Source organism: Struthio camelus, chromosome 6 (genome assembly GCF_040807025.1).
Source record: "Struthio camelus isolate bStrCam1 chromosome 6, bStrCam1.hap1, whole genome shotgun sequence".
NCBI classification, from domain to species: domain Eukaryota; kingdom Metazoa; phylum Chordata; class Aves; order Struthioniformes; family Struthionidae; genus Struthio; species Struthio camelus.
Genome location: NC_090947.1, coordinates 23,704,319 through 23,725,917, shown reverse-complemented (window position 1 = coordinate 23,725,917; position 21,599 = coordinate 23,704,319). Strand labels below are relative to the sequence as shown.

General features: G+C 37.2%; 1 protein-coding gene across 4 annotated transcripts in view; it reads left to right on the top strand.

Moving 5' to 3' along the window:
• Positions 1-17,939, top strand: part of PPIG (peptidylprolyl isomerase G) — a 31,744-nt gene extending 13,805 nt beyond the window's left edge. For 2 of the 4 annotated variants that reach the window (XM_068948654.1, XM_068948655.1), the window contains 7 exons: positions 1,144-1,173; positions 1,269-1,408; positions 9,829-10,033; positions 11,174-11,341; positions 12,958-13,042; positions 16,221-16,357; positions 16,662-17,939. In XM_068948654.1, the coding sequence (XP_068804755.1) occupies positions 1,144-1,173; positions 1,269-1,408; positions 9,829-10,033; positions 11,174-11,341; positions 12,958-13,042; positions 16,221-16,357; positions 16,662-17,784 (1,888 nt within the window). In that variant the 3' untranslated portion in view covers positions 17,785-17,939. Of the gene's footprint in view, positions 1-1,143; positions 1,174-1,268; positions 1,409-9,828; positions 10,034-11,173; positions 11,342-12,957; positions 13,043-16,220; positions 16,358-16,613 lie in introns of all 4 variants that reach the window. The other 2 variants (XM_068948652.1, XM_068948653.1) reach the window with 1 other exon arrangement.
• The last annotated feature ends 3,660 nt before the right edge of the window (positions 17,940-21,599 follow it).

Genomic DNA, 21,599 nt, shown 5'->3' with positions numbered 1-21,599 from the left:
TTGGACTGTTAAGAAATGTATGTGTGGCTTGCAGTTTGTAAACTGTAAAGGTGGCCCTTTTAAATATTGAAGAGTGACTCCTAAGCAAACCCAAAGCTGAGGGTTTTTTCACAAAGTACCAGGGAAGTAGCCGTTTTCCCAATGAATGTTTTTATCATGTTTTTGTTTCGTGCTTATTGTCTGCACAAAAGAGCTTTTGTTAGTTTTTGGTAGCTGTGTTCTAACTTGGGGCGATAATGCAAATCTGTTAGATCCCTGCAGAACTTGAACACATTCTTTTAATGTGTGTTGTCTAAAGGGAGGGAAACAGCCCTGGGGTTTCTCTAGCTCAAAGTAGTAGAGAAATTTTCTGTCGCAAAATAACTTTCAAAAGCAGTATGGTTAATAGTTATATGTAAAGTCTAAATTCTTAAAATATTTCTGCACTAGACCCCTGTCAAATGTAATCTATCTACAGGAAATGTTCTTGAAATTCACCAGTCTTACATGTTTCATGACCTTAATTACCATGATCAGTTGTATATGTTGCTTACCATTAGACCATTATTTTGGGATTTCTGACAGATAATTAGTGTATTTATCTCAGCTTTTGACTTCTGTTGTGGCTGACATCTGTGCGCCCCAGTAATCCTAGTGCAGCGGGAGCTGTGAACTGTTTGATTGTCTATAGATACAAAGTCATTTACTCTTGATGACAGATATTTTGTACATGGGTATTTTTTCCTTCTTTACTTTCTGAAAATTTTCTAGCGTGTAGAAGGTTGTTTGCAGTTTCCTTCCTCTGAGACAGTTGCCTTAATTTTTATATCTGTTCCTGGAAGTGTTTCTGTAATTTAGTAAATAGAGTACTTATATCCTGTATCGAAATGCTGTCTGAAAATTTATTAATGCATCTGTACTTTTGTTCAATTTATGTAAAGTATGTTAGTCACAGTAAGAAACTGAATAAGTAGTTCAATGTATAAAGCATTAAATAACTGCATGCAAACTTAAAATAGTGTAAAGATACGGCTTTTGTCTGGTTTTATTAGTTCACTCAGTTTTCACCTTTATACATCTATATGGCAAACTTCAAATGCTGACTGTTTTCCACTAAAACTGACTTTGTTTTCCTCTTTCAATTACTTCGTTTGGCAACAAAAGAACAACTAAACCTACACCTCACTTAGATGGGTAAATATCTTTATCTTCTTCATATATATTTGTTTGGGAACTGCTTTGAAAAAAAATTAGTACTAAGAATTCTTACTTCTGTTTAAATTCTTCAGACATCATGTCGTTTTTGGACAAGTCATCTCAGGTCAAGAAGTTGTGAGAGAAATAGAAAACCAGAAAACAGATGCATCTAGTAAACCATATGCTGAAGTACGCATACTGAGTTGTGGAGAGTTAGTTCCAAAATCCAAAGGTAAAGTTGAACTGTACATTTAAATAAATACAAACTGTGAAGTAACTTTGCTCATTTGCTTCTGTGTTGGTTACCTGTAAAAATAAATAGAAATATACTTGTGATGGATGGACAGTCAGTGAAGAAGTGAGCAACATTGCAGTACAGTTTAATTTCTAAAAAACTTAAAAGGTGCTGATGGGAGAGACGAGACTTATGAAAGAAACATCACGTACTTTCTTCAGAGCTTCTCCTGGCTTGTTTTTTCTTACCCTAGCTCAGCTTACTGTAGTATGAAGCTGACAAGTACTTTTTCCATAGAAAATAGTGCTGTGTTAAGTATACTGATGTCAGTCTGACTTCCTTTGATAACTGCTGCTTTTGTTGTAGGTTTTGAACTTACCTCAAGTTTGTTTCAGGTAAATCTTCAGAACAGGCAGAGTAGAAAGCTTGGAACTGCCATTTAGCAGATAACCTTTTTAAGTTACCATAAACTGTGTTCATAAACAGGGATATGACAGAAACTGCCTTTGTTTTTAGAAAGGATGCCCTACTCTGTTCTTTCAGAGCTGAACATGGTATTGGAGAGTGGATCCTGCTGCTCTTAGAAAATAAAGCTCACCGCTAAGATGCTGCTGTGTCGCTCTGGAGAATATCTCAGTTGAGGAGATCCAGGGTGCATGTTTGGTAGGAACTCTTGACAGGGAGCATTGTGCTTTTTCATTCTTAGCACCTTCTCACGATATGGACTGTTAAGGGTTGCTCTAGGGGTGCTGAAGCACAAAGCAAGAATAATTTTGTTTCTTTGGCTTAAGGAAAATATAAGCATTCCAACTTGAACTTCTTGGGTTTTTGCTTTCCTTTTCAATGCGGTTCGTTCTTCATCTGTTGTGATGTCTAGGAGAATGGCTTTGAAGTCTGAAGTGATCTTTTCCATCCCTAAACATTTGGAACAGAGTTATCTTATGAATGATGGCTTCAGAAAAGCTCTACAACTTCCTGGATTAACTCATAAGTCATTCTACATGTTAGGATGTAACTTTAACTGTTCAAGACTTAGGAAGTGTGTCTGTTAGAAAATGTATGATGTGATAGATAAGAAAATAGATACGAAAATAAACTAAAACAATATACATATGATATGGGTGAAACTAATAGGTTAAACATCCACTCTGTTTATGTGTCTTTCTTGGTTTGCCCTGCTCCCTGTTCTAGAAGGCTGGAAATTGACTAAGTTAAGGTTTTAGTCGGAATTGAACTGTCTGGTGGCTTAAAGCCCTTAGGCAGGGCTTTAAAGTAGTCATCATTAAAAGAGTGAAAAAAAAATAGATACAAATGTCATTTTCCTTTAACTTTTCCTGAAAGAGGACAGACTTCTGGAGAGATCTGACTGTCTGGTCCTACCCGTTTGTCTGTGTCCTTGTACCTCTTTGCCTCAGTACTGCTAGGAGCCTGGAGACTGCTTCCTGGCTGCGGAGGGAGATTGCTGCCAGGGCGATGGGGAAGGCCATTCCCCAAAAAGAGTATGCCTTTACTTCAAGGCACTACCAGTATTTTCCTTAATGTTTTTTTCCAGTGCTTAATCACCTTGCTATTCAAAGTGCTGGATCTTTTTTTTTCCTATTTCTTGTGTGTTATGCTTCAGCTATTTGCCATGGGTTCTTACAATGCCTTTCGTTGTTTAAGGACCTACTGCTTCTTACAGTGAAAATTACACATAGTGATCAGGTCCTCATAGATAGATATCAATTTAGGAACACTGTCAAAATTAACTCTTGTTGACAGGACGAAGTTGTTAGGATGAGGAGGGCTGTATCACAAGTGCCTCTGGAAACAGCTGTCTCTGCAGACAAGTGACTTGCATGCAGCTACAAACAGCAGAGGGAAAGAGCTCTCTCTGGCTTTACTTTGTACAGTTTGGCTGAAGCCAAAACACACAGTTTCTACCTAATGGCTGGTTTGCTAAAACTTGGCATTTGTGGAACAGAGAAGTCTGAAATGACTGTTCAGAGCAATGAGTTGGTGTAAAGGGGGGCTGATAACGATGTATAACAATGGTCAGGAAAAAATGAACACTCTAGGGGCTGAATGAGCAAGAAAAGAGGAAAGGAAGGAGACAAATTAAAAGTGCAGACAAGACGTGACTTATCAGAATAACTGCTTTCTAGGACTGACTTTATTCTGTGGGTATTTTATGCCTTCTAGTTATGTAACTTTGTACTCTTGTGTCCGCACACTTCATTCTTTGTACTGATTTATATATATTTTAAAAATAGAAATCATATTGGTAGGATGACCCAATTTACAAAATTGTTCTTTAACGAATTATGGAGGCAGCTATAATCTGTTTAATTTGCTGAAAGCAAATGCTTGTACCAGCAGGGATTCCATAGGGACATCTGCAACATCAATGAAAATCATGAATCGAGCCTAGCAATGCTCTCTGCAGAATCCCCTAGAAATATCCTTTTCACGAGAAATCTTCATTAAAGACTATTGTTAAGAACTGGTAGACAGAAAAAATTTCTTTTCTCCCTGTTATCAGTATGAAATTTTTAATCAACGTCTTACATTCTTAAAAACATCTCACGTAAACCTTTGATTAACCAAAGTCACGATCTCAAAAAATGAAACGTGATTAGTCTGACTAGACCCCTTCTGCAAAACTTTGTCAATTCCTATCAAATAAACTCCCATTTGTCATTATGAAAATGAATATTGTTAGTTGCTCCATAGTTTGTCCTGAGAATATTAGCTTGATTGTTCCATAATGATCTTTCTAAATACTGACATTAGCTTTTTTTTTTTATACAGCTTTCTGATATTTCTCTAGAATTTTAAGATTTTCTAAAAATAACACCCCTTGGCCACAGAGAAGGATATTTCTCCTTTATAATTTAAGCTTCCTTCAGTTTTCATTAACTCATTTTCCCACTTTAAAGAATAATAAAAATAAATAAATGAAGGAAAGAAGAAACAAAGGGAGGAAAAAAAAGACAAACATCCTACTTTCCTAGGAAAACATCCTGTCGAATACACGAGTTAGTCCAACACGAGTTATTGGATTTGCTGCAAGGTAACTGAGAGTGTCCTTGCTGTGACTTGCAGGATGAGATCATCTCTTTGGCTGTTGTGCCTCAGCTAGGCCCAACTGCTTTCTGGCCAGGTGCTTTCTTCACTTCAAGTCCAGTAGTCTGATATCGCAGGACCAACGTAAGCGTTGCTGTGTTCCATAACAAGCTGAGATGTGGAGAGTGTTTGGCTGTGTCATGCAGCGTGGTCAGGTAATTTATGAAGTCTGGCAAATACTATAGGTCACAGTGAGTGGAGTGGGAAGCAGGGCCTTTATTTCAGATATGTTCATAGGTTGAAACCCGATACTGAAGATAACAAAGTGGAACAGTTTGACTGCAAATAGAAGTCTCTCTCCTTCTCACCGACCTTCATACTACAGGATCGGTTTTGTTTGTTGATGTCATCTGTAATTGGCTGGAACCAGATTGGTTTTGTATTTAAAATAGCATTTGTTTCTGGACAGAGACAGTTAGAGGTTGCCAGAGAGTATATCTGAAACCTTTTGCAAAATACTGTTTGCTGTGTGAACAATTCAGATACTTTTTTGGTCATACCTCCCCACTGCCCCACCATGCGTGTGTGCGTACATGAGCGTGCACATGCACACTTCACTTCCCAAATACATCTGCCACTGAGGTTGCTGTCCATATGTTACGAATTGCGTCCTATCTGTTCAGGTAGTTACTTACTAACTTACCTTCACTTCTGTTTATTACTACTTCATTATGAAATAGTGACTATAATATACTTAAGTATTTAACAGCTTTAAAGCTGTTAAAATGATGGGATAAAACTGTGTTGCAGGTAGCCTTTGATATGCTTAAAACAGATGCAGAAGGGAAAAATTAATGAAATAACTGCGTTTGCCTTATTCGGACATTTCTGAAATTGAACTTGGGGCCATCTTCCTTTGGTTAAAGGCGTATGGGAAGCAATATAATATGCATTTTTGAATGGGTCAAAACCAAAAGTGGATAAGTAGTTGAACAGATAAACATATGAAAGTGTCTTGGAACTTGGATATTAGTTCACTTGTTTACTACTTTTTGTGGTGGTGGTATTTAGAGCTCAGGTATGATTCTTCTTTTTGTTTACTACCAGCCCTTTATGGCACTGGGTTCCTTTGATTGAAATTCCCGTGGGAACTGTTTGGTGTTCTGTTCTAAATGCGTACTTGTTACATTCAAACAATGTGTATACATTTAAACAATGTAAAACTGATAAAAATTTAATATTTTATTTACTAAATAAGGATGTTGAGCAACAGCTTGAGAAAACAGAGCAAGTATCCTGGTCTGGACCAACAGGGGAAGTAAACAGTATTGTAAAAGAGTCCGGTTTTCTGAAAATATTTTGCAAGAATCTCTTTTTTTTAAAAAAAAAAAAAAATCTGATAAGAACTTCAGCTGATTTCAATTAGTAGTCTAGTATAAAACAAATTAGCTGTCATAAATGGCTAAGACAACTTCCTAGTTTATATCGCAACCAGAAATTACCAGGAGACTAATCTGTGAAGTACAGAGATCGTGCTTCAGTTGTTTTAAGGCTTTCATTAATGCGCATCAGATGAGGCTTGTGAATAAATACATAGAAGACATTACCAAAAAAAGTCAGTGTAGAAGTCATGGAGGTATAACTTGTGTCTGTGGTGCTAATCTGAACAGTTGCTGCAGTTTAGTGCAATGTGCTTAAATTCCAGCCACTGTACCAATGTGGTAATTCAGGAACATTAGAAGGAGAAAAAACTACGAACAGCACAGCCACCAAAAAGGAGGCCAAGATGCCAGACTTGCTGGTTGCGGGAGAGATTTTTCTGCATCTTATATCTAATCGAGGATTGCCTGGATTAAGCCTCAGCCAGCTTGCTGTCGTCCAAATCTTGTATCTTAGCCAAGTCTTAGCAAGTGCTCTGCATCAGTGAAGAAGAAATCTGTCTTTTGCCACGAGATATCACTGCTCCAGAAGCTTGACGTGCGTTTTGAATGGGAGACCTGACAGAATAGAAGGGTATTGGACTGCCACAAAAGAGATGTTGGTTTAGTTAGATAGTCTAATGCTACCACCTAATATTTTGCTGAGGATAACAGTACAGCTTCAGCTGTTACATGGATATTGTCATGAAAACGTTGGAAGCAACAGTGCTGAAGGCTGCTGTTGGATCTAGAAAAATCAACATGAACACATTGCAGTCCACAGCTAGAAGACACTCTGGGTGAGGTGTGCATCTTATTCTGAACACTGCTCAGAAGTAATTTAGATGAGAAGATGGACTGATAGGAGTAAAATTTGACAACTTTATTTGAGAGGCCTCACTGCTGTATATTCAATACCCTTATGCAGAAAAAGAGTAAGCTAATATTAAGAGATGGTGCTATGAATGAGAGCTTAACTATTGCTTATCTGAGAAGAGCTGACTTTCTCTTCTCCATTAGGAATGCCTAAATGTCTCTATCTGCAGCTGGTATGAAATACTTTTATACTTGACTATGCTGCCCAAGAGCACGCCCAGTTACGTCCAATTTACAAGAGACACTCTGAAGTTCCCACAACACATCTATCATCTAGCATACAGAAGCTGACTGAAACTCAACCAGCAGTATGTTGCGATTTGCCAGCTATGGATCTGTCCTCACCAATTTTATCATTCTAGTCCAAATGAGAATTTCTTTCTTGTGATAAGTTAAAAGTTAGCAGGAATTACTAGCCCATTGTTACAAATAATGCATCCCTAAGTGAGAATGTAGATTTATTTTCCTCTCTGACCAGCTTAGTAATGCGTTTTATGCAAGTTTTATTGCTTTTGATCGTCCTTGGAAAACTGCTACCTCCCATCCATGCAGTTTTGCAAAAATGAAATCAAGTTGGGGTTGAATTTGGGAATTTCCATATTGAGCTGTTCAGATGATTAGTTATAGTTATCTACTGCTGACTCTGCCCAAAATCTGTCAGCTTTCTCATGTCTGCTAGGCATTCGGAGAACCTAACATTGATAATTCCAGAAATTTGATACGCTATTCCATGAAATAGCAGCTTATGTTTTCATAATGGCACTTTCCAGATCTTGTCATTATAGAAATGTTCCCTCTGCCTCAAGCTCTCTAAATGAATTTCACACTTTTTTTTTTTCCTTCAGAGCTCTATAGTCTGTTTGTATAGAATTAAGAGGCTCCGTTTTCCAAATAACTGCATACTAAGAGTTGAATAGTGGTTAATTTAGATTCTTCTTGATATTTGGTACTGTTGCCACTTCAAAGACTTTTTTTTTTTTTTCCTGGATACCTGTAAGTATGGCGTATATAATCAGACACAGCTAGCAGGAAATTTGGAAGTGGAATTTTTCTTCACTTTCATGTGTACAAAATTGAGGCTCTTCATAAGTAAAAAGCTGGTTAATAACCTGTAATTCTTTCAAATTTTTGAAGTCTTTTTCTTCTGACACTTGAGTTCTTGTAACACCCAAGAAGACATACTTTCCTTCTCTCGAACAAGGACAATTAAACATGATCTAATGGTAAAAATACATTAAGATAACTTTTCTTTTTTAAAAAGTTGTTGTAATTACTTGGCTTAATAATTATTTTATAACAACCTCTGATACACAATAGCTAGTACAAATTACGTCATCTTTTTGGAGACAGGTCTATGGTGGCCAACAAAGGAAGTGCTTGGCTGGAATAAACAGTTGAATTTCTCTGATCAGTAATTCAAAAGGAAAAAACTTCAGCCATTTGGGGAGAAAACTTCTTTATTTTCTGCTATGTGAAAACATCATGTCTGATGCATCTAAATAGTTTTCAGATGCAGATAGGTTGCCCTGTGTTGATGCAAGTTATGATCCTATATTTCTCTTCTTATTCTTATCTGTTTTGTGCAGATGAGTGGGGTTTTTTTGTTGTTGGTTTTTTCCCTCCCAACCCTCAAATTGATGGTATGTTGATGTAGGTCAGACAAAATCTATGTAAAGCATGAATTCTGATAGCCCAAGCTACTGAAAGCTATGTAAAACAGGCTAATATTTTCAGCCTGTTTTCATATGTGAATTCTTCTGCAAAGATTCATTTGCAGTTTTAAAATTCATTTTTGTCTCTGAACTGAAGCATGTTCCAAGGTCTCAACAGATATTCTTCTAAAATGTGGATTTTCTGTGGCAAGAAAACGAGCTGTTTTGACACCATTTATTTTTGTATATTTTTCTTCTGTTTAGTGGTCAAGGTTCAGTTTCTTGTTTCTGCAACTGTATTATGTTGTGCAGTGAATGATGGAGTGTCTTTGCAATTTGCAGTGAGGAAAGTAAAACGATATTTGATGTTAATTAAAAAAGGTGATTTTGATAAGACTAAGTCTGAAAACAACTGATGCTGCTGACCTCTTCCTTTTGGATTTCTGGAAAGAGATTATAATTTTCTGGACAACAGTATGAATAGTATGACTATCTTAATGCATTTGGAAATACTTACACTATTCAACCAATTTACCTGAAGTGCCTAACTCAAAGGCTAGGCTCCCTTTAATCAAATTCTAGTGCATTTTTTATAGTATCCTGTTTTTCAGATAAGTTTGACTCTGGACTAGTACTTGCATCATTTGTTAGTATTTTAAGTAGGTCTCAGATCAGTTAAGGGGACGGGAAGGAAAGGTAAGTGTACTTGCTGCTGTGCTACTGTCAGATTGCCAGTAAATTGCTGATTTGAAGCTCCAACAGACACACAAGAAATGATAAAATATTTGGTTATGGAATAGCCTGCTCTTTGGCGGGGTTCCTTTTTAATACCAGATGGTTAGTAAGTGGTTTGTATCTTTTTTTTTTTTTTTTTTTTTTTGGTAGAAAAACATGATGAGCTGGAGGATTAGGGCTGTTCTCTGAGCATGGTTTCACTAAGCAGGATGTTTGGTTATCTGTGAATCTTCCCTTACCTCTTGTGCTAACTTAAACGGGTAATCCAGTTAGCCTGTGTCAGGCATTTTTCTCTTTCAAGAAAAACTTTCTCCTTTGGAGTTTGAATAGATTTTATATGGTGTCAGATTAAAGCTGGAGCTAAAGAATTTTTCTTTATAAACAATACATTTTAAATATATTTTAAATATTCTATATATATGCTTTATGTTATATAAAGCATCATCTGAAAACATACACAGTTGTATGAGTTCTAGCCAGTACAGATTTGGTGCTCAAGATCATATTTGTAAATATGATATGTTTGAAATCTCTTTATTTATTCTTTATTTTATTTGGGAGAAATGTTTTCCCCCAGATTTCAGTTTTTTTCATAAATAAGCTCAGGAAGATACTAGATAAGTTGTTTGTTCTGAGATTTATTAGAGCTGTTTGTTACCAAAACATGTGTGTCTGTTATTCTGATTTAAAGCTAAGAAAGAAGAAAGGAAAAGACATAAGTCGTCGTCTTCATCCAGTGATTCGGAAAGTTCAAGCGATTCAGAATCTTCTTCTGATTCATCATCGGATTCTGAGAGTGCTTCTGAAGAGAAATCTAAGAAAAGAAAAAAGAAACACAAGAAAAATTCCAAAAAACATAAGAAAGAAAAGAAAAAGAGAAAGAAAAGCAAGAAAAGGTCAATCTTGAGAATTTTCTTTTTATTTTAAAAGGGACTTGGGAAACATTCTTTGTTTTTGTTGCCTGCGCGCCATAATGGTATCACTTTTTTGTCCTGTATCTAACTTGTGAAGTGGGTATTTCAAAGTTTGGGAGACGGCCAGTTTCCATGTAGTAGCTTGAAATCTTTCGGTTTGATGGTAAATTACAGTATACTTATACTGTATGCATAGCTGCTGCCACTTGTGAAGAAATGGACTGAGACTTTCATGTATTGGACTTGAAAAGTTGCAGGAGGACTTAGTTTGGCATGGCTGTTGACTGGTTGTTTCATGCAATTCACTTCCGTATTCAATCCAAATTCAAATCATGTGCAGTGGGACTCCCGAGAATGTAGCATGCAGGAGTAAAACATAAATTATGTACAAATAAACATACTTAAGACGAGTAAAGTTCTGTCTGATATGCCGAAAGTCTTGCAGCTTCACTGGAAGATAATAAAATTTGTAAGGCACTCTTGCTTCTGAAAATGTTATTTTCAGTCTTAACAGTTTTCTTCACATTCAGTGTGAGACAAAGCTGTGGAAGTGCAAGTCGTATATTTCCAAGCCAGCACTGCGATGTAAAAAAAAATACTCATTTAGGGCAATGCTGTTGACCAAATCTACATCCTAAGCATTATTTCTGTGGGACCAAGCCCCCTTCACACAAGATTATTGTTTATACCAGCTATTTGGAATTATAATAGTTTGTAGACAGTTATATATGCAAATGTTCAACCTGAGCTTGACTTTCCTGATACCTTTTTTAAGCTGTATCTGAATTTAGAGTAAATGCATGTTTGGAATTCATAGATTGAAAATATTGGTCAGAAATGTACTGCACTTACGTGATTTTTGGGGCAAGGATAACATAGGGAAAAAAGTAGCATCTGAAACAGTTCTGTCTCTTCTCTAGTTTTCTTGTTTCTTTATTATTGTTACAAAAGAAAAATACTAGTATTACCTGTAGATTTCATCCTTCTGAATATGTACACTTTCAGTATAATTTCTTTTTTTGACCGTTGTATATTGAGTCAACGTAATTTCTGATTGAAAAATCTTTCTTCACCCAGATAACTGATTTTAAATGTGAATATTTCTTTTGTACAAAAATAAAGCTCATCCAGTGAAAGTGAAGATGAAAACCCTGAAGCACAGCCATTATCTACTGTCCGTCCTGAAGAAATTCCTCCTGTACCTGAAAACCGGTTCCTGATGCGGAAGAGTCCTCCTAAAGTAGATGAGAAAGAAAAAGAAAGGAAAAGCAGAGAGAAGGAAAGAGAAAGGTAACGTATACATATTTGAATCTAACTACATGCTGGTGTTGGTATGGTCACATTTTTTTTTTTTTTTTTTTTTAAATATAAGAGAATAGAGTGCACCAATAGTTCTTTCCCTATTGAATACTGGCACATTGTGAGCACTGCTGGAAGAAAACTGGATTTTTCAGTTTAAATCATAACTGTGTTCTTTGTTCTAGAACAAAGGCTTAATGTTTGGAAGTTGTTTTAGTGAATGAAAAATAACTGATTCGGAAAAGAAATGTGAATAAAATACATTGATATTTAATTTAGAATTTATTAGAGCTGTCCTATCTGAATCTGCAACTTTTTTCAAAATGAAAAAATCTGAAAATCTTATGAAATATTTTCTTTTCACAAAATATGAAGTTGTCATTAGAAATGTTGGAGGAAGGGGAAAATTCTAATTGAGATTTATCAGATTTCATCACATGTGCATGTCTAACAGATTTAACCTAAATGTAGGTAAGAACAAGTTTGCCTAGTGTGCATATTACGAAGATTTCATTTGAATTAAACTTTAAAGGGAAAGAATGGTAAGAAGAAAATTGGGGAGCTAATTTATAGATGCAGTTTTCATTGGCAGTTACTGGAGAGATGGTTGCTTCTGGAAGCTACTTAAAAGGATATCGATAGTCCTATGTCAGTTCATTACCGTAGGTGAAAGTTTTAAGTGGAAAGCTAGCCTTGTCTAGTAATTACTGATGTGCCCATATGAAATGTCATGGGTGCCATGACATTCACTTTCTGCTGTCCTGTATACCTGTAGTTAATCTATTCTAGCTGTTGGTTTAAAAAAAAAAAAAAAAAAAAAAAAAGAACTCAGATGGAACAATTGTAACATTTCTTTGTAACATTTCTGCCATGTAGGATTTCATGGTTGTTCATTACTGTAGCTGATTCTGCCTGTACTAGAAGAGTTGAAATGTGGTTAAATTACTATTGCACTTCACCTCTTGGCTTTCTACTATCTTATAGTAACAGTATCTTAATCTGACCGTGCAGGTAAACCTGAGCTGCTCTCATGAGACGAGTTGAAGTGAACTGATAGTCGGTCGGGGTGGCTTTGTATTGTCACTGCCTGTGCACTACAGTGCTTCTCCCAGCTGTGAGGGGGTATTCACTTTTCATGCCTGTGAATGAAACCTCACACAGGCCATGAATCCATTGGAAGATAATTTCTCCCATACCTCTGTAGAAGTTCTTCAGTCATTTTTTTTTAAAGCATAGAAGTTAACCGCTTTCTTGAAGAACTGAATTGTAGTCCATGTAAGTTTATGATGTGTTATTTTGTCCTGGCACGTGTGGTTATCAGGTTCCAAAATGTAAAGTTGCTACCAAAAAATTTGAAGAAAGACGACGCTCTTTTTTTTGGTCTCAAAGAAACTTTTCACAGTTCTATCAAGGCCACATACAAAAGCAAAAAGTGTAATTGTTGCCGTCTGCACTTGTAATAACGAAAGCAAATCTCTATTTTCATTCATTTTTATTTAACTTATGAAGAATATTTAAAATTAAATGAGTTTTTATCTTCTTTTTCCTTCCTTGCAGTTTTTAAGATAATATTATAAGCAATATCACTTTATTCTTTTGTTTTTCAGTAATCTATCAAATTCCCAGTCAACGTACCAGAGAAGACTGTTAGTGACCAGATCTGGAAGGAAAATAAAAGGAAGAGGACCAAGGGTAAATGTTCACAGTCTCTTCCCCAAGCAAAACAATCAAACCCACATGGTGGCACACTTTTACTACGTTTTCATTAAGATGGTCAATTCAAAAAAAAAAAAAAAAGCCAAAAGAGAGCAGGATTTATTATGCATCATAATTGATTTGAGGGCTGAAGCTCCAAGGAAGACAACAGGGAAAATTTTTTTCTCCTGTTTTCCAGAGTTACTGTGACCAAAGCATAATATCCAATTATGTTCAAGCTTTTAAAAGAAAGTCATGTAAGTTTTGCATACTGAGTTTATTTGAAGATTCAAAAGCACGAGAACAGAACGGAATATTTTATTAAATTGTAAATGTTACTGGAAAAATCATGGAAAAGTAACGCTTAGACATCAGAAAGAGTATAAGGATGTGAGAAAACTTCTTCAATATCGATTAGATAAATAATTCTAGTCTTATTTTTAGGACAGTAGTTGTAAAGAATTCCCTTCTTGGAACCTTATGTCTGCATGCCCTTGTACTTTTCTTTGAATGAGTCAGTCTGTATATACAAATACAAAATTCCATACTGGAAGCAGCAAATGGTGGTTTGTGTGTGTGTATGAGTATTCAGGGAAAAAAAAAAATTTATTCTTCAGGAGAACCAGTTTGTAGAAGAGTTCCGGTCTATTAGAAGAGAAAAACAAAAAGGAGTCGCTTTTGAGAGTCGCAGTTTTAAAAATTACAAATAGCCTAAGCAAAAAGAATTCTTAAAACAGCTGTTTGGTATTTTAGGCTGTATAAATTTTGACATAACAGATGTCAGCAGTCAGAAACTCGGAGTAGGAATCGCTTACAGCATCATTCGAAAGAACAGAATTAAAGGGCAGTTATTAAATTAATCATGAGAAAGTAGAGGTGGTGATTAATTTCCTTAACAGTTTAAATCACGATGGAAACTTGCTCTGTTTGTGAATCTGCGGCCAAGAGCAGGGAGGCTTGAAACATCAGTTCTCAAGAATCCTCAATTCGGGTTAGGGAGATTGAGTAAAGCCATTTTACAGATATTTCAGAGCACTAAAATGACTGTAAAAACAGACCACCAAAACTTTGTGAGAGCATTATGTTGCCTAGAATCAGTGTAAATGCAGATCGGCCAATTTATGTTATTTTTATTTGTTACTTAAGTAGAAATACGTACCCATCACCAGTTTGTTCAGAATAATACTTAAGATGAAATGAGTTACTAAGTATAGTCTTCGTATTTTGTTGGTTCTGAAGCTTTGGGATATGTGCTGCAATGTTGAGTATGAAGGTAGCTAAGAAGCGTTTTCGTCCTTGTGTGGTTTAAAGTTCTGAATTTTAGTCCAGGCTGTCTTGCTTCCTGTTGAAAAGAACAAGAGACAACCTTCGTAGAATTGTGTGTGGCTGTTGTGTTCATATAATGATAAACTTGTTACTGCTATATTGTGTAGTTCATATTTGCAATACAGTTATTTTTTGGTTGTGGCTGAATTGTCCAAGCTGAGGGTTAGGGGCACAGCAATCCCTGCGTACCTTGGGCTGCAACGTAGTGCTGCAGTTTTCTCCCTCACAGGAGACAAAACACTTCGCCTCCCACCAGGCTTTGTTCCTGCATACTTAAAATTGCCTCAGCTCTGACTAGAAACCTATTATGAAGTCCTTCAAAAGTAAACTTACTAATTACATTGTTATTGTCTAACTTTCCTATATTCTGCGTTAGTGTAACAGCTTCCAGGAATTTATCGTGCAGCTACAAGAATGATTCTTGTTTATTGTGAGAACACGGTCCAGCTACCACCCGTTCCTGGTGGCAGCCTTTCACTTACCTGTGCAACTGAAGTGGGAGCACGCTCCTTTACTTCTGGAGAACGTGTTGAGGAGGAGGTGACCTAGGGCACTTGCTGACCTGTTCCTGGTGTCCTTACTGGGTAAATTAAGCACACCCCTAGATGAGGAATACCTTGCTTTCTAGTTATCTTGAAATTACTTCTAACTGAAGTTTACCCAGTTGACATAAAATGCAAATGAAAATGTACAAAGCAAACGTGCAATGACAAATCTTTGTGAAAGACATAGGTGGTGAAGAAATGAAAGAAAAATTATATGCTTCCTCTAATTTGCACTAAGATTAACTTGAAAATGTTCCTATTCCTTTTTTTTTCCAGCTTACTTGCTGAAGTCTTTGTTGTCAGTGGCTGTTAGAGATTCCCATTTTTCAGTAAATCTACCCTTCATACTTTATGATAAAGGTTCTCTCTAACGGATAAAAGCCTTTTGCTTCTGTTGCCAAATTCTCTTCTGAAGTCTAGAAGGTCCAGACAGATTTAACATACTTTAAAATTACTTGTATTTCGTCCTTATTCAGAGATCACCTGACCTAATCCTGTAATTAATATAGACTTTTTTTTCCACTTCCTTCAGCATTCAAAGATCTCTTTGTTGAATTAGGTATATGTCTTGTATTTAACTGTCTGTTACATTGTATCAGATGGGAAACAGCTTTCCTCCTTCCCCTGCCTAATAACTGCCTTGCAGCCCTGCAAGCAGCTGAGCCCGTCTTGCGCTTCACTGCTGCCCTGGTCTAGCTTCTTCTGGTGATGCGTTCTCGGGCAAAAAAAAAAAGGGGGGGGGGTCTAGTGAGCACCTGAATCAATGTAGTGTCAGCAGCAGGAATGTGTGGAAGTCCTCTTTTTGACAGGGATGAGCTGTTAGATTTGTTCTTCTGATCTTGTGAAGTTACGTGCTATGCGTTTTTTGTATCAAGTGGTTTTAGTAGCAGAAGCATCATCTCTAGCCTTTGAATTTTTAATAATAACCTTTAAAGAAAAATGTGAAGTATTGTTTTGGTGTTGCTTGTCAAAACTAAGAATTTTCATTGCCAGAAAAGTGAGTTGCATTTGCCCCAATTACAAATGACAGGAGAAGACTTACTAGCTCTGAGTACAGCAATTCTGAAATAAAGTCACTTTAAAAATCAGTTACTTGATCAGACATTTGGTATCCCTTCTTTAACTAAATGTCAAATATAGTTTAACTCAGTAAATTAATAAATTGTCGATGTAAACTTGGTGTATAAATCTCAAGTGTCATGGTAGGTGCAGTGCAGAATCAACCACCAGGGATAAAAATCTTGCTTAGCTTTCATAGCATGTGAAATTCAAAGTTACGGCCAATCTTTTCTTTTCCTTTCAAGCGTTACCGGACACCTTCCAGATCCAGGTCAAGAGATCGATTCAGACGCAGTGAAACTCCTCCACATTGGAGGCAAGAAATGCAGAGAGCTCAAAGAATGAGAGTATCCAGTGGAGAAAGATGGATAAAAGGGGACAAGTAAGATTGTTTCTTTTCAGAATATATGCATTGAAATTTTTGGATGTTAAAGTAACACCCATTGTCTCAGATATTCTATTGTAGTAGTTCTCAAGAAAATGTGACTGACTTGAGTACCCCGTTGCCTTATAACTGTTTCAGTTTTTAATTATGCTCATTTGTGGTTACCATAGATTTAAAGTTATTAATGTTAGAGATCTTAATGTGACTGAAGTTTCAGTTGTGAAGCTCTTTCACTTCTGACTTCCTTTTGCAGAGTGGAAGGATTCAAAATATTTAAAAACTATACTTTTCTCTCTCCAAGGAGTGAAATAAATGAAAACAAGAAAGATAATCAAAAAAGCCCAGGAAGAGGAAAGGAGAGAAAAGTATCAGACCACAGACAAGTTTCTGAAAGCCCAAGCAGAAGAGGGGAAAAGGAGAAGAAAAAAGATCACAAATCAAGCAGTAAAGACAGGGAGACAAGAAGGAATTCAGAAAAAGACGACAAGCATAACAAAAGCAAGGCCAAGAAAAGAGCTAAATCCAGAAGCCGTAGCAAAAGCCGAGAGAAATCAAAAAGTAAAGAAAGAGACTCTAGGCACAGTAGACATGATGAAAAGAGAGCAAGATCAAGAAGCAAAGAGAGGAACCACGAGAAAGGCAGAGAAAAAGAAAGGCGTTATGATTCTAGAGGGAGAGATAAAGAAAGAAGTAGGAGCAAGGAAAGAAGTAGAAGAGCAGGTTCAAGAAGTAATGAAAAAGATCGTAGTAAGAGCAGAGACAGGGAGAAACATAAGTCAAGAAGCAAAGAGCGTGAGCATGTTCGAGGAAAGCATAGTTCCAGCAGTAGAACAAGGGAACGAAGCAAAAGCAGGGACAGGGGTAGGAGAGGAAGATCTAGAAGTAGAGATAGAGATCGCAGTAGAAGTAAAGAACATTCAAGGAACAGAGATAGAGACAGAGAAAGAAGAAAAGGAAGATCAAGAAGCAGAGAAAGGAGAGGTACACCGGACAGATACAGAGGAAGAGAAAGCAGGAGGAGGAGAGAATCGAGGAGTTCAGAGAGAGAGGAAAGTCAAAGCAGAAACAGGGAGAGGTATTCAAACAGAGAAAGCAGAAGCTCGTATAAGAGGAACGATACTGAAAGCCAAAGGAAGAGGCGTTCAAAGAGCCGTGAAAGTAGCAGTCCTGAATCCAGTAAAGATAAGAAGTCTAGCAGAGATCAGGATAGAAGTCCAGACTCAAAAAAGAGACCAAGTAGCAAAGAGAGAGAATCAAAAAAATCATATTCCCGCAGGAGCAAAGAAAAGGAGAAGTCCAGGTCCTCAGCAGAAAAAGAAATAAACCAAAAATCAAAGAGTCAGGAAAGAGATCAAGTCCATAGTAAGGATAAAAAGTCTGATCATGAAACAAGTCCTGGAACAGATGACGACAGACATGGATGAGTTTGTGGACTTAATGTTTCCATTGTCTCAAAGTTTTAGAGACATTTTGGGGAACGCTTTTTTTAAGATGTGGACTTCAGTTTGGTCTTTTGATAATCTAAAACCTGGATCATTTGTACTGCTAAAGTTTTAATAAACTTGAAATGAAAAACAAATTCTGTGTGTAATACAGTGTGCTATATTTTAAATATTTCATTGTTTTATGTATCCTTCTGGTGTGTTGGAAGGTAGGAAGGTAACTTCTACGCTGCATTTATTTTCTACCTGATGAACTTAGAATTTTGTGCAAACAATGGCTGCCTGCAGAGAGGCTTGTTTCATGTGTGAGGGAGAAAGCCGCAAATATGCTACATGTCTCTCTCAAGCTAGTAGAATTCTACAAGGTGTCTTATCACTACCATGTTGCTATATTCATATTCTAGTATGTAGAAAGCCTAAGGAAATGAATGATTTTTGGAGGAAGATTGAATTGTTTTGGAATCCAAGGGAGTTAATTTAAGTAAATCTTCACTGTTTGCACTTTTGTCACTGTCAACAGTAGAATCCATTCATGCACTAAGGCAGTTGTCTATGTTTGGCAATTATTTCTTTGTCCTAAATAGTTTTGTAGAAAGCAGCTTTTATGAAGTGCTCATCTTGTGGTGTAAATTTTTCTGTAACCTCCTTTTTTCTGCTCCCTGCTCTCATATTTGTCTATTGTGGAAAATTCAGCTTGGATGCTTCAGACTACGTTGCCTCACTGCCATTGCTAGTTAATGGATGGACAGGGATGAGACATTACCAGAATTCACAGTTAGGTGTCTGCACCCCTTTCTGAGAGACAGCGCGCACTGAACAGCGTAAGGAACAGGAAATCTCTTCTATTTTTGCTGCTGCTTAGCTGTCTTGGAGAGAACTGTTGCTGCTTTCCAGTACTGGGTATTTTGGGTATTTGAAGCAGGATGTCAAGTAATGTTTTGAGACAGGGCCTTAAATTACTTATTATTGCTAAAAGTTAGCTTTCCTTCCAGAGTCGCCTTAATCTCAAGACTGTCCCATGAGTTCCTGCTCATCCTCTGCTGCATGCGTCTTCCTCAAACAAATTCCCTCCTTTTTTTTATCCTTTCATCTCACACCTCTGGGACACAAATCTGTGTTTCTTAGCACCACACTTGTGTATAAAACAGGAGGAAGTTGGCTTGTGTTGCTCTGGTAGTGCCTGCGTATATGCTGTTTCCAGCGAGCAGCTAGTCGGTGGTAACATACCTAGTGGGCTGAGAGAAGAAGGATAGATTGGCGTGAGCCTTGACACTTCATTCAGTATTTGGAATTCAGTATCCCTTAATAAAAGTAGGTTGACAGCTGACAAATCTTGAAATTCGTAAAGAAAAGTGGCAGGCATTAATGTAAAGCTGTGGCAAAGCATAAGAGTGTTTTAGTAGATCTTTTTGGTTTTGTTTGTAAATCTCTATTAGTTTTATGACATAATTTGTTCTTATGGCCTTGGTCGACTTTTGTGCTATATAATCACTTTTATTAGCGCTTATCTACAGAACAGTAGCAGTGTTGAAACTTGATATTGGGATCCTGACAGCTGTTATTCTAAAGAAAAATATGTAGGATTGTGAGCAAGAGGAGCAACCCTTTTAAGGGAAGAATACTAAAAGCACAAAGTTATTTTTTTAGCAGAATAGTTTGTAGAACTGCTTTGGCTATTCGTTTCCCGTCCCCCCCCCCCCAGTGTTTTAGTATGTGTTTTGCATTACAGTGGCCGTTTTATGCAGAATGTGTAAGACGTTTCACAAGCCCCCATGGATGGGTGACACAGCTGTTACTTAAGAGGAGTTAGAGGAGTAGATGAAAGAACTCTAGTGGATCTATTCTGCGTGAAGCCACTCTGAACTCAGTATGACTTTGGAGAAGGTCTAGTCGTATTTTGGGAGTCTGTAATAAGAAAAAGCTTAAGAGGTTAGGCAGAAAGAATTGTATGACTGCTTGGACAAAGGCTTCCTTTAGTGCGTGTATAATTTAGTGCTTCGGAGTCTCCTTTAAAAACTGCCCATTTGCATTATTCTTTCATTTTTTTTAATAGAGCAGCCACAAAAAACCCGAACTGTGTTCATTGCTTAAGTGTGTTTGCATGACTGGGAATATTCTTGCTAACACCACTGAAATTTGTATAAGCACAGAAAAACCTCAACAAAGTAATAATTATCTTGACTCCTGCAGTAGAATTCAGAGGGGAGAAAATGCAAGCGTTCAGCAATAAGACAATCCATAGGAAATAACTTACAGAATTTAAAAAGGTTTCGATCAAAGACTTGAGCGTATTTATTAACAATCTCAAAATGGAGATTGTATCCAATTGTAGTTGGCATACAGCTGTGGGAAAGACTTGAATTCAAAAGATGCATTTTTTTTATACCTTCCCTATGGATTGTCTTCCTTGTTACAGTGAAAAAAATTATTTGTACACATTAAATGAGCTCTACTTCTTTCATAGCAGTTTAAAATTCATTTGATTAAATGGCACAAAACTCAATCTTTTGTTGTATTTCATGTATTTTGTAAGAAGTTGGTCCCTTCAGTCGCACTAATCTGATGAGTGTATGCTTGCCTGTTCTGTATTTGATGGGGAAATGGCTTTAGTGCTGATCACTTTTCTTTGTTTAAATTGAAACACAGCAGCTGTAATCTTTTAAGAGGGAGGATGTGCCAGATTCTCTTTTTGTGTTAACAAATTGGAAATTGAGAATGCCAATGGGAATTCAGCAGGACTTGAAGCTCAGTCCCTCAAATGGCAAGATGTCCCTGAGCACCAGCATCCTCTTGCCGCTGCGCGAGGCGGTGACAGTCGCTCTTGCTAGGTTTGGGGCAGCTTCTTCCCTCCCTCCCTCCCTCGCTGCGCAGCTGAGCTGTCCCAGCGCTGGCCTCGCGCGGACCACCTTGGGTTGTGGGCAGAGCGCACCTGAGCACCATCCTCGGCAGCTGTCGCAGAGGCTATTGGCCTTGGTGTAGAGAGTTGAACTGTAAGTGCGTTTGAAAGCAGTACTTAAGTGTACCGGGGTGATGAAAACAACACTCAGCCTTTCCGTGTGACTGGGGAAAGCAGTTGTACATTGAATGGACAGCTTTTTCTGTCAGTACCCATGGCTGTACACTAGAGTTCTGTGAACCTGAAGACTCGAGATAAATGAGGGCAGGGACTACTGCACAGGTACTTTTTAAGAATACCTTTAAGTGCATGTTCATACATAAAATAATTTCCAAAGGTTAGCCATGCTTTCTTTGTCATTATATTCACAGTAGCAATTAACACTACTTGCACCATGCAGCCTATACGCATGTAGAATGCTGAAGAATTTAATATTGGTAGTAGCTTTTGCAAACTGTAGCAGAAAAAGACCGTGTTTGATGTTGAATTTTCTGGGTACTGCCATCACCTGAGAAACACAGATTCTCTGTGAGGGCAGGTGCATATATATATATATTATATATACATATATATGTGCATATATACACACACACACACACATACACATATATATATATAAGGTTGTGCAAAAACTATTGCCTGTAAAAGATGTGTTGCTATCTGCTAATTCATTGGCTGACACAGCCATACAATGTTTCATTTGAGAAGGGGGTGGGGGGGAGGCTATGGCTAAACTTTACCCCTTTGTTCTCTCCAGTTGTCAAAATCCTGAAATTTCTCACTTGCTATTGAAATCTGACACCATAGACTTCTTTTGGGGCGATCTTTGTCAGATGCCTTCAAAAATTTGCAGTTATCCCCTGAACAATGTATAATTTGTAATAGTACCACTCTGGCAAAG